Source organism: Peromyscus maniculatus, chromosome 11, assembly GCF_049852395.1.
Source record: "Peromyscus maniculatus bairdii isolate BWxNUB_F1_BW_parent chromosome 11, HU_Pman_BW_mat_3.1, whole genome shotgun sequence".
In the NCBI taxonomy this organism is placed as follows: domain Eukaryota; kingdom Metazoa; phylum Chordata; class Mammalia; order Rodentia; family Cricetidae; genus Peromyscus; species Peromyscus maniculatus.
The window spans coordinates 8,033,418-8,049,565 of NC_134862.1; the positions used below are offsets into that span (position 1 = coordinate 8,033,418).

Sequence of the window (16,148 nt, forward strand, 5' to 3'; positions counted from 1 at the left end):
ACCAACACGTGTGTGTCAGCTTGGAGCTGAGTCAGCCCCTGTCTGCACTTGGCCTGCGCTCAACAAATCATCGTGATAATTGCAGGATGCTCTTTGCTTATTGAAAGAAAATGCCTGGGTGCCCCAGAGGCACACATAATTATAGGCTTTAGGAAAACAGGGCCTTTTAACAAGTAGGCTGGGAAAGGCTAAGGACTGGAGCATTCCTCATTCCTCTGTGGACGATTCCCTCAGTCAGAAGGCCACTGGCTCAGGCAAGCGGGGCTGGGTGACTGTGCATCGCCCACATCATCAGGGCTGCTGACAGAGCGGGGGGGGGGGGGGGGGGGGGGGGGGGGGGGGGGGGGGCTTCGACAGACGCACTGAAATAAGACTATTCTTCGTAAACTGATTCTGTTACTAGTGTAAACACTAGAAAATTCTCCCCTATGATAGTGTGATAAAAAGAGTTAAATTTACCATTGTTTGGGGCACAGCGATAGCAAAGAACGTCCTGTGCAAGAAGGATAACGTAATCCCCACACGCGTGTCAGAAGCCTGGCCCGGTGACATGTGCTTGCTAGCCAGCACCGGGGAGGCAGGGGCAGGTGGATCCCTGGGACTCACTAGCCAGCCAGCCTAGCTGAATCAGCGAGCCCAAGTCCTGGTGAGAGACCTTGTCTTATAAAACAGTGTGGATAGCACCAAAGACAACACTTGAAGTCATCCTCTGGTCTCCACATGCATGTAAACACATGTGTGGGCACGCACGCATGCGCACACGCACACGCGCACACATGCACACACACGCCAAGAGCAGAGAGTTAGCTATCTAAGCAGAGGCCCCCAAGCCAGGCCTGGCCTCACTTCACAGATGGTTCTAGGTAAATACAGGCAGCCCGTGCACACGGTGGATCTGAGGCCGGTACCTGACTGAAGCCACACGCAGCCGAGCCGGGGTGGGCAGAAGCTGGCAGGAGTCGGAGCCTGTCAGCGCTGTCAGCCCTGATTTGCGGCCAAGCTGGGTTCCCCAAGTTCAAAGAGCACTGAGCTGCTTGTCTTTGTCAAGAGCGCAGCTGGGGATCTTTTATGTGGAAGATGTAGGATTCTCAGGCTGGCTTTGATTATTTATTCATCCCCCTTCGTGGGTGCGTGATAGTGCAGCCATGGTGGAGTCCCTTGTCCTGACCACTCTGGCTCAAGAATTCATGGAGCTTAAAGCCTTTTGAAAATTGTTTTTCCAGGGAGGGGGAAAGTTTTTGAAGTCTTCTCTCTCTCTCCCTCCCTCTCCACAGTTACTCAGCAGCTTCTGCCACCTTTCCACGCGCCTTTGCCGATTGACATGCGGCACCAGGAGGGACGGTACCATTACGATCCTCACTCAGTCCACGGTGTACACGGGTAAGTGCTGGCTTCCGTCTGCTGCTCCTGGGGTGCAGCCACCCGCCTCTGTCCTGTAGGTCACCAAAGTGCCATGACTGTGCGCCCATGAGCAGGTGATGCGCGCCTATGAGCCACCTCCTGGTTTCTTCTGAGTGGCAAGCTTGTGTCACGTGTCATCACCGTGGCCTCTGGCTCTAGGCTGCCTGGTTGGTCCCTACATGATTGGAGCCACGTCACCCATACAGTACCCCGAACCCAAGTCAGGAACGTAACCTTACATGTAGACTGCCCTGGCGTTGTGGGTTGGAGTCCCCCTTGCTAACTCAGGTGTCCTGGGGCATTGTGTGTCCCCTACTCTTTAAAACAAGCTCAGAGTGATGCCTCGGGGTCTCTTCCTGCCTCCCACCATGAGGCCCCCCAGGAGAAAGGCAACACCTTGGTGTGACTGGGCATTTCCACCTAGGACCCCTGGGACCCCCGGCCCCTGGCTGACGTTCATTCTCTTGGTGTTTGGTCCTTTCTCAGTCCCTCTACCTCCTACACCTCCCAGAGGAGAGACCCAGTTCCTCCTCACACTCAGTGACAAGGCCCCTGAGTGACATGAACAGAGAAAGTGTATTTTGGTTCATGTTTTGAAGATACATCCACCATGGTGGAGAAGTCGAGGCATCCGCTCACATGACATCCACATTCAGGAAGCAGGGAGACGTGAATTCCAGGGCTCGGTGGGCTTTCTCCTTTTTTTTCAGTGTGGGACCCCAGCCCATGTAATAGTGCCACCCACAGTTAGGGTTGGGTCTTCCCCCAAATAACCTAATCTGGGAAGTCCTTACAGGGGTGTGTGTGTGTGCATGTCTCCTGTGTGGTTCTCGATGCCAAGTTGATCGTCAACATTAACCATCACGGAGGTCTAGTCTAGGCGTTGGCCATTTCCCTGCACTCAGCCTCTCCACAGCCCCCCATGCTTGGAAAGTGAGTCCCTATGCCTGTCCTCATCCCCTCCCACTCTCCTCTGGCCATTTGCCCACAACAAGTTGCTGTCTGGGGTGCTGGTTCACAATCTCTGTCACCTGTCTTTATGACAGGCTCCTGTTGCCTACCCACCCTCTAGAACCTCCTCAGCTTCAGAGCCACCTCCTGAGGAGAACCCGATGCCCCCACTCTGAATGGGGCCCTGCTCTGGATTCCAGCACCATTGCCAGAGCAGACTAAGCTGTCCTCACACATGCTCCACATAGCCCCTGAGCCTCCCTCGGGGCTGTGCCTACAAGGACAGTTGCGTGGTAGGTACACAGAGTGCTGAGTAGGAAGTCCCCGCTGGTGCCCCACCTGTGAGACACCATCTCCCACTAGAGTAAAATCGGTCGGCATGGCTGTGTGCTCAGATGGTCAAAGCATTGTGGCTTTGCTGCATCCCAGCCAGCCGCATCCCCCCAACCCCACCCCCAGTGATACCGGTGTCAGGACACCTACCGCCTACTAGACAGCCAACCCGACTTTGGTTTCCTTTTCAAACAAATTTTACGTTTAATGTCGCGTTGTGACGAGATGGCTCAGTGAGCGGAAGGGCTTGCAGCGCAAGCCTGGCGACCCGGGTTCAACCCCAGAACCCACGTAAGGGCAGAAGGAGAGAACCAGCTCCCCAAGGGTTCTCCACCCTCCACGTGTGTGCCATGGCAGGTACGCACCCATATACATAGATAACGCACCATACTCCATAACCAGTAAATAAGCAATTAAAATTAAGTTTTCATTTTGGAGTAAATTCAAGCTTGCAAAAGTTGTAAAAATTAGACAAGATAAACCACAGGCCCTCCACTCAGCTCTTTGGACATTAACATCCTGTGTCATCCAGTGCCAATACGGTGAACTAACACACACACCTGATACAAATATGGAGAGTTTTCCCTTAAGTCTGTGTTTCTTTGTTCATGATCCAGTACAGAATCTCTCACTGAGTAAACGACTTTGTGTGTGTGTGTGTGTGTGTGTGTGTGTGTGTGTGTGTGTGTGCGTGCATGCGTGAACACACACACGCACATGCATGCACGCATGCACGCACCCATGCACGCACGCGCACACAAGCGGAGGACAGAGGAGGACATCAGATACTCTTCGCTGCCACTGTCCTTACTCCCTAGAGACAGGGTGTCTCCCTGAACCTAAAGCTAGGTTGGCAGCCAGCAATCCTCAGTATCCTCTTGTCTCTGCCCCCCGCCCCAGCACTGACTTACAGATCCGCGGCCATGTCCAATTTTCTAAGTAGGTGCTGGGGATTAGAACACGGTCCACATCTTATTCAGAAAGTGCTAATAGCCACTGAGCCATCTCCCTATCCCCTTAGCTGAGGAAATTACCCTGTTGCTCACTGGCTTCCATGACCTTTGCAGCAGACTGGACACTGAGGGGTGTGTGCTCATTTCCTGTGGCTATAACAAATGACCACCTCAGCAGCTTAACGCAACACAAATGTATTCTCATACAGTTCTGGAGGGAACACGTGCCTTTGTCTTTCACCCTTTCTGGAAGCCTGCATCTTTTGGCCTGCGATCCCAACCTCACACCATACCACCTTTCCCCTGCACCCGCCCACACATGGCTCTTATCTACTGCTACAGATTTCTTTCTGGATTTCTTTTTCATCAGAGACACTTGCTGTTGCTTTTAGAGATGATCCAGCTGGGTCCAGGATCATCTCTGCATCCTGACATCCTTCCCCAAGTCACAACTTTGATGCAGATGACATTGATGGGCTCCACAGATTAATATGCATGCCTTCTTCTTAGGGGCTAGTGCTTCATCATTTGATATCACCAAGCCCTGGTGCAGAGGCTGGGAGGTAGCCCATGCACTTCTGTGGGGTTTAGGGGACTGGACTCTGGGACATAGCCCAGGAGGATCTCGCCTATCAACCCCACTGCCAGGAGGCAGTATAGAGTTCTCGGACCTGTGACCTGCGAGGGCAGGCCTCAGACGCTCCTTGATAACTTCAGGATAGCTGGTCTCCACCAAGAAGGCTTAGAAGGGGCTGGCCTCAGGCTCTGGAAGGCACACCTCCTCATTCTCCTACTCCCTATGTCCCAGGTGAGAACTAGACAAAGCCTGGAAGAAAAGTAGTCCCATACTTCGGGTTTCTGTGATTAATGTGGTCCGAGCCTGGCAGAGTCCCCAATCCATCAAGCTTGTGCTGGAGCCTGCTTGCTACCACCAATATGTCTAATTACACAAGCCGCTCACTGCAAACAAGGTACCATGTCATCTCCTCTCAGCAGAGGCTCAGCCCCGGCCTGCCTCTTGGAGCCCCAAGGCCTTAGCTTGCTGCTGGGAACATGTGCTGCTCTGCTCAGCCCGCTCTTGCCCCATACTGCTTGAACACTCAGACCCCTGCGTGTGGCTCTTAGGACCCTGATAATTCCCAGGAGTGGAGGATCCCAATGTGCAAGCTCTGAGTCTAGTGATCCCCGGCATTCCATATGCCCATAGGACGGCCTCAGTCATACTCAGGGACTTTCTGTCATCTCAGCTCTGCCAGGCTGCCTGCCAGTGAGGAAGAGGTGGTCCAGGCAAACCCACAAGCCTCATTTTTCTCATTTGTGAAGTGAGCGTATCTCCTGAACGTTAGGTTTCGGACTAGAGGCTGACGAAGCCCTGCTGACCTACAGTTGTCTCCTCTCACAGCTGCTGTGAAGGAAATGGCAACCCCCCACCAAGAGTCTGTCTGCAAATCTGCAAGCCCAGCCCTTATAGACTCCCCCAAGTGCTACGATTCCAGGAAATGGCAGGTGCCATTCTCAGATCCCCAAGGAAGTTCACAGGCCTCAGGTAGCCAGACTCTGGGACATCAGAGGGCTGTGGGAACAGTGGGTACACTTCAGCTACATGTGCCCCTCCTCTCCACTTTGGCCACATCCTTGGAGTTGCATACCTCCTCCCCAAATGCAGGTCCACACCGTGGACTACCCATCAATTACATGACAGAAGACTTCCCCCTTCTTCTGAGACCTATAAGAAAGGACCTCCACTATCTGTCTTTTAGTCCTGAACACTCCTCAGAGCTTTTATCATGCTGCTGTCTGTCTGTCTGTCTGTCTGTCCATGGTGCTAATAATTCTTCTAATAAACCTCTTACCAAAACAACAATCCACCTTAGTACCCCCATTGAATGTCAAACCCAAGACCTTTCACTGAGATGATCTTAATAGTAGAATCCACTGAGTGGTCGTTTTTTGTAACAGCCACAAGCCCACTGATTTGTGTGGCTGTGGTGGCTCAGGCAGAGGAGTGGAGCCAAAGAGCAACCTCTGCTGTTGTTCCTCAGGGGCTTGCCTTTTAAGATGGAGTATCTCATTGGCCTGGAATACCACAATAGGCTAATATGGCTGCCCAATGAGCCCTGAAGTTCTGTCTGTCTGTCCCCTGCAACACTGGGATTAAAAATGCACGCCATGAGTTATCCTCCTCTATGGCTCTATACACCATCACCACCACCACCACCATCATCACCATCATCATCATCATCATCACCACCACCACCATCATCATCACCACCACCACCACCACCACCACCACTACCACCACCACCATCATCACCACCACCAACACCACCACCACCACCACCACCATCACCACCACCACAATTATCACCACCACCACCATCATCATCACCACCATCATCACCACCACCATCACCACCAACACCACCATCACCACCACCACTACCACCACCATCATCACTACCACCACCACTATCATCACCATCATCACCACCACCACCACCATCATCATCTTATTCTTTTAAGGCACACAGTCTCTTACTGAACCTGGAGTTCACCATTTCAGCTAGGCTGGCTGGCCAGCAAGTTTCTAGGACCTGCCTGTTTCCATCCCAACGCTGGGCTTACAGGCACTTGCCACCACCTCCAAATTATTTGTGGGTACTGGGGAATCCAAACTCAGTACTCATGTTCACTGAGTAAGCACTTTGTCCACTGAGTCATCTCACTGGCTCCTCAGCTTTTCTGGATGGGCGAGTGGGAGACTGAGGCAGGGTCTGGTTACGTAACGCTGGCTGGCCTTGAATTCTGAGATCTGCCGCCTCTGCCTCCCAATGGTGTATGCCGCCACCACCCCTTTTTTGTTGAACATGGTCCAGCTCGGGTCCTTATGCTCGAAAGTGAACAACACTTTCCTGACAGGGCCGTCTCATCAGCCGCTGAGTCAGGATGGAGCAGGAAGTCTATAGGGTAGACTTGGAGGTTATTGTTACTGTGGGTCTCCATGTACCTGTCCAGAAGAGGCTTCATTACAGGCGGGAGGACAGATGTGGTGTGTCTTTAGAAGGGGAGGCTAGCCGGGGCTGAGGCAGAGGCAGGTAAGAAATGGGACTAAGGGAGGGGGAGTCCTCAGAGACTTTGAACATCTGTCCCTCGATGGCCTCAGGAGCAGGGATGATGGGCAAATGTTTCAGGGGACCTAGGAGATAGTCATGGATGAAAAACATGGTGAGAACTGCCTGGGGGTCCTATGCTAGCTAATTTTATGTCACCAGCAGCTAAAGTCATCTGAGAGGAGCGAACCTCAATTGAGAAAATGCCTCCAAAAGATCCAGCTGTACCCAAACCTGTAGAGAATTTTCTTAATTAGTGATCAATGGGGGAGGGCCCAGCCCATTATGGGTGGTGCCATCCCTGGTGGTGGTCCTGGGTTCTATAAGAAGGCGGGTTGAGCAAGCCATGGGGAACAGGATAGTAAGCAGCACCCCTCTGTGGCCTCTGCCTCAGCTCCTGCCTCCAGCTTCCTGCCCTGCTTGAGTCCTGTCCTTTCTGGATACACTGTGATATGGCAGCATAAGCCGAATAAACCCCTTCCCCGCCAACTTGCTTTTGGCAAAGGTCACACTTCTTCCTGTCGCTCACGTGTGGCAGTATTGCTCACGATGCACACGTACAGAGGTATTGTCCCTGAACTTGTAGTGCAACGTCAAGTGGAAACTTTGTGGAAAGTACAAGGGATGGGGGACACGTTGGTCGGGGGTTCTCTGTGACCCCAGTGGGGACATGCTCCCAAGATTCCAAAGGAAGGAGAGGAAAAAGCCAGCTGAGCCTGGAAACAACTCCACCTGCAATGTCTGCCCTGCCCATTGCCACGGCAAGAAAGAAGCACTTTGCTCCCCTCCGGGCCTCTGCTCTTAGAACAGCTTTGCAGAGTGTCGGAGGGAATGTGGGACAGTGTGGCAGGGCTGGTCCCCCAGTGAAGAACCGCTCTTCTGGTACACATTGTGCCCTTGAGCAGAAGGTAAGGAATCCATGGTGAGGGTGCAGGACGCTGGTGTCCACCTTCGCTCTCAGCGGTTTTTGTGGGTCCAGCTCCACTCTGCTCTGGGGTTCCTGAGGAGGCCAGCTGGGACTGCCTTTGACCTAGAAGAATTTAGAGAAACTGCTCAGTGTGGCAAGTTCCAGTCTGAGCAATTTGGGATGTGGACAGGGTCTAATGTAGCCTAGGCTAGCCTCAACCTTGCTCTGTACCTGAGGATGATGCCGAGCGTCTGACCCTCCTGCTTCTCCCTCTAGTGAGGAAATTACAGATGTGCACCGTCACACCCGATTGGTGCCACACTAGGGATGGTGTATGGCAGGCACCACCTACCAGCTGAGCTCCATGCCCAGCCCCCTCCTCCCTACACACGTCTTAAAGAAGCTCAGAACCCAGGGTCAGATATTCTGATTTTGCCAGCCCAGCCAGGACGAGGCCTGTGGATCTGCTTATCCCTAGTTTACGTAGGTCAGTGTTTAGGGACCTCCCTATTTTATTTGTTTATTTTTATATGCAGGAAAAGAAGCCCAGAGCTGTGGGCTGACTTCCTGGATTCACAGAGCCAGCAGCCTTTTCAACGGTAGCAATACCACCTCTGAAATTGGAGCGTTAAAATCCCCTGTGCCCGTTCTCTCCCGCTCACCGCTGAGGCCCCACCCCGACCCCGATTGGCCTGAACTCATTAACATCCCAGCTCGCAGAAGGCATGGAGGGCACGCTGGGGAGAGACTGTGACCCCTCAGAGACCAGTGCCCTGCTGTCCTCCCGTGTCCGGCACCAGGCCTGACCTCCATGACTTCCAACCACCCCACATTCCATGTCTGACTACAGCTAACGGCTCCCTGCAGATCACTTGGTCCTGAGTTAAACTTAGTTCGTAGTCATGCAAGGCCACTCTTCGTGGAGGGCAGAAAGGCTCCAGTTGGGGACAGATGGCCCTGGGGTCTAGCTCTCTGTTCGCAGAAAGTCGACACACTGGCTCGCGTGTTAAGGAAGTAGAAGGAGTGCCAGGTGGTGGGCACACCTTACCCAAAGTCCCCCAAGGGAACCATTTTACAAATATGAGTTCCCACCTGTCCCCAGCAGGAGCATACGAATGGAGAGGTCAGCCGGCAAATTGGTGCACTGTCATTTAAGATGGTCGTTTCTTTGCTGTGACTGTCCTCAGCTAGCCGACTTTCTGATCTGGGGGGTTGGAAAATGGCTTTTCCAAGGTCATGGTCGTTGATAAACACTCACCTGTGACTTACTAGTGTGATCCGGGGCACTGTGACAGTCCTCAGCCATTCGCCAAGGGCAGCAGCTGGGCAGGAATAAATGTGGCTGATTTCTCCGGGGCTCTTGGCCCTCTACCCCAGTGTGTGGCTTGCACTGTGTTAGCTTTGTGTGTGTGTGTTGAAGAACTGTCTTCTCCCCAGGAAAATGTGTCCGCCCTGTCTCAGAACCCGGTGGAAGGGGACTTTGGAAGGGCGTGTCTGCCTGCTTCCTGGGGTCACCTACCAGGAGCCTTGTCCATCCTCCTTCCTGACATGACTTCCCCTGGCCATGTTGCTCTGTCTTTGGGTCTCTCTCTCTCTCTCTCTCTCTCTCTCTCTCTCTCTCTCTCTCTCTCTCTCTCTCTCTCTCTCTCACACACACACACACACACAATGGCTGACAACTTACTTCCTCATATCCACTGGTCAGCGGACAGAGGGGGAGTAGAAGCCTAGAACAGGCTGTGTGGACAGTCTGCCGTCGATGGGTGGCACAGCCATAAGGGACTCTCCGGCACGAAGAGACCTTTTGCTCAGCCCAGGTGTGAAGCCAAATCAAGACCTGCTACCATGCAGACGTGGTTATGCTGTCACTCTCCATCTGTAAGACAGAAACTCGGACTCTGGAGGCAGGCTGCCTCTTTCTGAGCATGCCTTCTGGTGTGTTTGACTTCATTGTGGTAGATAACAAGAGCATAACTTGAGAGATTTATTCAAACTTGGGTTTCTGGGACTTCAGTCCATGGTCTCTGGCTCCATCGTCATGAGCCTGTGGTGAAGGAGAGACCACTCTTGGCAGGATCCTGTGACAGATCCAGCCTGCCACACAGCAGCCAGGAAACAGAGAGAATTAAGAAGGAGAGAGAGGCAAAGTGGAGTTAGGAGATGCTACAGTTGGCTGTGTGCAAGCTGAGGACCTGAATTCAATCCCCTAGAACCCACTTTAAAAAGTCAGTCATGAGCCGGGCGGTGGTGGCACACACCTTTAATCCCAGCACTCGGGAGGCAGAGCCAGGCGGACCTCTGTGAGATTGAGGCCAGCCTGGTCTACAGAGCGAGACCCAGGACGGGCTCCAAAACTACACAGAGAAACCCTGTCTCAAAAAACCAAAACCAAAAACAAAAACGTCATGGTGGTATACACTAGCAAGCCTAGTACTAGGAAGGCAGATCCGTGGGCCCCACTAGCCAGCTAGTCTAGCCAGCCTGGCAAGCTCTAGGTTCAATGAGAGACCCTGTCTCAAGAAATGAGTGGAGAGTAACTGAGGCAGCCTCCTAATGGGGACCTCCAGACTTCACATGCTTGTGCACATGCCTGAAAACTAACTCTCTCTCTCTCTCTGTCTCTCTCTGTCTCTCTGTCTCTCTCTCTCTCTCTCTCTCTCTCTCTCTCTCTCTCTCTCTCTCTCTCTCCAAAGGCATGCCTGTAATGGCCTGCTTCCTTCAAACCAGGCTCTAGCTCCCAACAATGCCATCAGTTATGTATCTATCCATGGGTTAATTCCTTGATGGCCCATTAATGTGTTGAGGAAAAGCAGAGCCCCCATGGTCCAATCACTTCCCAGGACCTCCCCTCCCCTCAGCTGTTAGCCAGGCCTTTAACACATGTGACTCCAGGGACATCACAGAATTAAGCTGTAACAAATTCCTAGCCCCAGCACAGGTGGGATTTGAACTCCAGGTAGTGTGATCCCTGCCCCCATCTCCCCCTGCTCTGAGAATGCCAGATTCTCAGCCCAGAAACATGCTCATCGTCGTGGGATGGACAGCTCATTTATAATGGAATCTGGCCCGTAAAAGTTTAATGAGGAGCTTGTCTGATAAGATGCCTGGTCTTTGATCTTGGTGGATACCAGCTGCTCCTGTAAGAGGCGCTTCCTGGCCTTGGTTTTGGGGAGCACCGATGGGGTCAGCTGGGGGCAGAAGCCAGGGGGAGCAAAGGTGTAACCCTGTAGAGGTGGGGCTGCATGGGAGGGAGGGGCGGGTTCCCAGCAGCTGCAGGGGCAGACTTCTGGCTGGGATGTCCTGCAGCATCAGGAAGTAACACTCTGATCCCTGTCCTATCCCATGAGGTTCTGTTGGACATTTGCCACTCCGCGCTCTCAGGATGGAGGCAGAAGTGGGTAGGGCTGGGATGTGGATCCTGCTGTGAATTCTCCTTACAAACAGGAGCTGGCTAGTTAAGGGTGAGCCTCAGTGTGTGTGTGTGTGTGTGTGTGTGTGTGTGTGTGTGTGTGTGTGTGTGTGTGTACACCCTTGTAATGGTTAACATCGTCAGCTTGACAGTATGTAGAATTTCCTAGGAGAAAAACCTCTAGCTGTGTCTGTGAGGGAGTTTCTAAATTCAGTAATTGAGAAGTCCCGCTCTCTCTCAGCGTGGGTGGTACCCTCGCATGGGCTGGGGTCCTGACTGGGTGCAGTGTGCCCAGATGCCTCAGACACCTTCCCCACACACACACACCAGGAAGGACTGCACCCTTAAACCGTGACGCAAGCCTTCCTTCCTACGTCACTCCGTCAGGGGACTTGTCGCGGTGATGTGAACAGGAACCACACGGCGCTGGCGGGACTCACGTGAGGGTGAGATACGTGAGGTATTGCGTCTGGCATGTGCTGTAGTCTGGGTCTAGATGAGAATGCTGCCCAAAGCCCCTGTTGGATGCTTGGTCCCCATCCTGTGGTGCTGTGGGAAGTGGTGGGAGCTTCCGTGAGAGGAAGGGGCCATTGCTGGTGTTGCTCTTGGAAAGGATGTTGGGACCTGGCCACCATGAGGTAAAGAAGCTGCCCCATCACCTCCTCTGCCCCATGTGAAGTCTTCAGCCACCACAGACACAAATCAACAGGGGTCAGTGCCTGCGGACTTTCTAAACTTTTTAAAAGTGTGTGTGTGTGTTCACGTGTGAGTGGGTTCATGTGTGTGTGTGCATGCATGTCCATGTCCACGTGCAAGCCAGAGGTCAGTTCCTCTATCACCATCCACCTTGGCTTTTGAAACAGAGCCTCCCTCTCCTGCTCAGAACCCCGAGATTAGGCTAAGCTGCCCCAGGAGTCCACACACAGGGATTACAAGAGTCCACCACCACGACTGCTTTTATTTTATTAAATGAGTTCGGGGACTCGAACTCTGGTCTTCATTCTTGAGTGACGGGTACTTCAGCAACTGAGCCATCGACCCAGCCCCAACCTTTTCTTCTTTCTGAGATTCTGGAAAACTGAGTAGCACACTGTGTGTGGAACAGTGCGTGTCACTTGCACGGCTGTATTCATACCTGAGTGTGTACCCATAGACACACACGTCCTGCACACACAGAAAAGAAAGAGAAAGGAGTGGGGGAGGGGGGCAGATGGTAAGTTGATAGGCTGCGAGTGCTGTGGAGCCTAGCACAGGAAAGCAGGCATGGGAGCCTTTATCAGAAGGGAGGCCTGCCTCCTCTGCCTAACCCAGCCCACAGGGACTGCCTGGATCCCGTGAGGGACAGGTACAGAGCTGCTGAGGAGGGAACCTTCCCCAGGCACACTAGTGGGCACTGCCTTTGAGAGAAGGTTTATTTTAGCCCAGGAGGATCAACCCACATTCCACACAGCTCTCGGCAAGACTGAGCTGTCAAGTCTGCCGTGCCTGTCCTCCATCCCTACAGACTCTGCTTTCCTGAAGACGTCTTCCTCCTCTTCCTCCCCCTGCCCTTGCCTAGTCACACCCGTGGATTTGACTGTCTAGAAGATTCCCCTCAGCAGTGCTCAGCCAAGGGTGGCTTCTACTGTAGACCAGGACTCCACATCCCCAGATGGTAGCCAGTGCCCGGGTCCCCTAGAAAGATTGTTCAGCTTGGCGAGTCTCTCCTGGCCTTTTCCCAAGCCCAGCCGTGTCTCTAGCCCCACTACCTGCCTGCAGCAAGTCCAAGGCTATCTTGAGCCCTGGCACCCCAACTCTCAGCACCCCACCTCCCAGCACCCCACCTCCCAGCACTTCTCTGCCTGAAAGTCAAGCACCTTGATGCAAAATGTCTCCCTGACAGCTAGCTCTTATCTTTGAACTCTTTATTTTTCTTCTTTTCTGAGGCAACATCTCATGTAGCCCAGGCCAGCATCTAATCCACCCTGTAGCCAAGGATGATCCTCTGCCCTCCACAGTGCTGGAGCTGTGGGCTCGTTCTAACACATCTGAGGTATTTGATGCTAAGGATGGAACCAGTTCTTCATGCACACTAAGTAAGCACACTCTCCCCACCGAGCTCCATCCCCAGGCCCTCCCTCTAGCAGTTCACACATCTGGAGCTCTGGGTGGGTGAAACAGCAGTGCCTTCCTGCCCTTCTGGCTCTGGGGGGGAGCTGAGATAAAGAAAGAGTGTGTGGGTGTGACCAATCTCTGCTAACTGCTGCAGCTGGGTTTTTCAGAACCCCTCTGTATGGCCTTTGTGGCCTCCGGTTTATGACCTCATTTCCCTACACAAACATCAGTGTTTATTTAGTGAGATATCTACTCTGGGGTCAGCTCCAAGTACTGATTGCTCTACAAGAGCTCTGCTGAGGGGTGGCGGGGAAAGCCAGACTCAACGGGCTCTGGTGAGCATGGGCTCTGTAGCAGGAGTGGGAGCAGTAGCGTCCACTGTGGATGCATGTGCATCTGCATAGAACGAATCCACCAGACAGGGCTGGAGCTAACCAGCAGGGATCCCAAGCAGCACACGTCATCCTCAGCTCTGGTGGGACACCTGCGTAACAGGAAGACAGCTGCAAACCCCTGGAATGCTTTCTAGTAGCTCATATAAGTTTTTCACTACAGCCCGGCAGCCTCTCCATTCTCCATCCCAGGGTCCTCACCCGCTCAGGCAACCTCTGACCAGAGGCCTGGATCCCCACAGCCATCCTTTCTCCAAAATCTGGGTCTGCTAAATACCATGGACAAGCAGATTAGAAAGGTCTGTGGGGACAGACCACAGACTCTCATCCTGTGCCCAGCCTGAGTGGTACAGGAGTGGGTCTGAGTCCCAGGGAACCCACCAAAACACCCAGGTTCTTGTGTCCCAGGGCAATAAACTGGACCAGGAACACGGGGCCAGAAATACAAATAGAGTTTTTAAGAAAGGAAAGGCATCCCAGAGAAAATGGGAATGGGTTATTGTCTTGATTTCATACCTGTTGCTGTGATGAAATACTATGACAGAAGCACCTTGGGGGATGAAGGGTTTATTGGGCTCACATTCCAAGTCACAGTCCATCGTTGGGGGTCGGGGGGAAGTCAAGGAGCCAGGAGCCTGAAGCCACTGTCACATTCCATCTGCAGTCAGAAGAAGAGACCACTCTGTCCAAGACAGGTCAGGGGCCCCTGCCTAGGGAATGATGCCACCCACAGTAGGCGGGTCTTCACACATCAGATGTTGTAATCAAGACAGTTCCCCAAAGACATGACCACAGAACAGCCTAATCTTGATAATCCTTCACTGAAACCTTTCCCAGGTGATTCTAAATTGTGTCAAGTTACAGTTAAAGCCAATCACCTAGCTAGTGAACTTAGAGAAAATCCCCAAAAGCACTGGCCAGGAGCCACGTGACCTTGTGTAGGTCATTTACATAGCACCTAACTCACACAATAATTTACCTATCGTGGGCTTTTTAGCATGTTCTGTTGGTTGTATGAAGTCCAGGCAGCAAAGAGTTTCCAGTCTTTTCCTGCCTGCTGGCTTCTTTTATTAATACTGATGTTGTTTTTCCCAGTCTCATGTAGCCCAGGCAGACCTCTAACTTCCATGTAGTCAGGAATGACCTTGAACTCCTGATCATCCAGCCTCCACCTCTGGAGTTCCAGTAAAGGATTGGGGATGAGCTGGAACCTTGGAGGCCCATGTGTCCCACTTCTCGGCCCAATGGCTGTCACTTCTCTGTTGTCTGCAATTTGTCCCCAGTTTCCCTGACATTTTCTCTTTGGCACACACCTCTAACAGTGCTGTTGACTTGGATGAGAATTTTATAGATCGTGGCTACTCATTTCCCTAACAGTGTATGGTTCAGGTTTTGCTTTGTGGCTCTTTCTATAAATACCACTATGGCAGGCATTTTCTTTGGGAACTTGGATTTCATACTTGACAGGCAGTATTTTATCTACTGTCCCTTCATTCCTTCATTCATTTGTCCATTGTTTGTTGGTTCATTCATTCTTGCTACTCTCCAGCAGTCTGCATCTCCAGGCATCTGGGGTGCGCTTGTGCCTTTCAACATGGCTGCTGGGGCACCCTTGTCCTGTCCTCTGGACATCTTGTGTAGTGGCTTCTGTAATTCACCCGGGGGTTGGAATTTCCGAGTCACAGGGTTCACATTTTCACCCTCCAGGATGGTGCCAGACTTTTGCTAGGTGGCCTTGCCAGCAAGAACTTCCAACCACGGGGTTGAGCAGCTGAGCCACAGCAGGAGAGTGAGATAGCTTTGTCAGAGTCTGATTCCCAGAACACACATTAAAAGGAAGGAGGGGAGCGACACTGGGTGTGGCAGCACACGCGTGTAATCCCGGTACCAGGGAGGCAGAAGTAAGTGGATCCCAGCTCCCTGGCAAGCCTGCCTAGCCCAAGCTGAATTCCAGACCAGCAAGAGACACTGCCTCAAAACACCAAGTGGATGATGCCTGAAGAATAACAAAGAATCTCACACACACACACACACACACACACACACACACACACACACACACACAGTTGTTTTTGAGACAGGATCTCTCTCACATTGTAGCTCTGGCTGGCCTAGAACTCTCTATGTAGAACAGGTTGGCTTCAGACTCAAAGCCATCCATCTGCCTGCCTCTACTTCTGCCTCCTGAGTGCTGAGATTAAAGGCATATGTCACCAAGCCCGACAATATATACATTTTAAAAAAAAGATTTCATCCTTACCTGGGCCAGAATATAGTCCAGAGTAGAGGTTTTGCTTAGGGTTCATGAAGTGCTAGATCCGGCACCACCAAAAACAAATAACGAACCTGCTAGAACTCTGAAATTGCCATTGCCCTGAATACATGTTTGTTTTTTTTTTTTCAAATGAGGTGTTTTGGTTTTTTGTTTTGTTTTGTTTTTTTTTGAACTTTCCAAGTAGATGTATAGAAAACATAATGAGCAAGCTTGCCAATGTCTAGCTTCCCATACAAAACAAAGCAAAGAAACCCAACAAAAGCCCCTCAGGAAGAAGGAGGAGTGAGCTTTGAGGGGATGTTCTGGGTGCTGGGAGGGCCTAG

The 16,148-nt window shown here is 52.2% G+C and overlaps 1 protein-coding gene across 1 annotated transcript in view; it reads left to right on the forward strand.

Moving 5' to 3' along the window:
- Positions 1 to 1,279: 1,279 nt before the first annotated feature.
- The window catches only part of LOC102921244 (zinc finger protein GLI2-like), a 49,721-nt gene continuing 34,852 nt past the window's right edge, over positions 1,280 to 16,148 (forward strand). The window contains 1 exon segment of the mRNA XM_076548246.1: positions 1,280 to 1,380. Within this exon segment, the coding sequence (XP_076404361.1) occupies positions 1,322 to 1,380 (59 nt within the window). The 5' untranslated portion in view covers positions 1,280 to 1,321.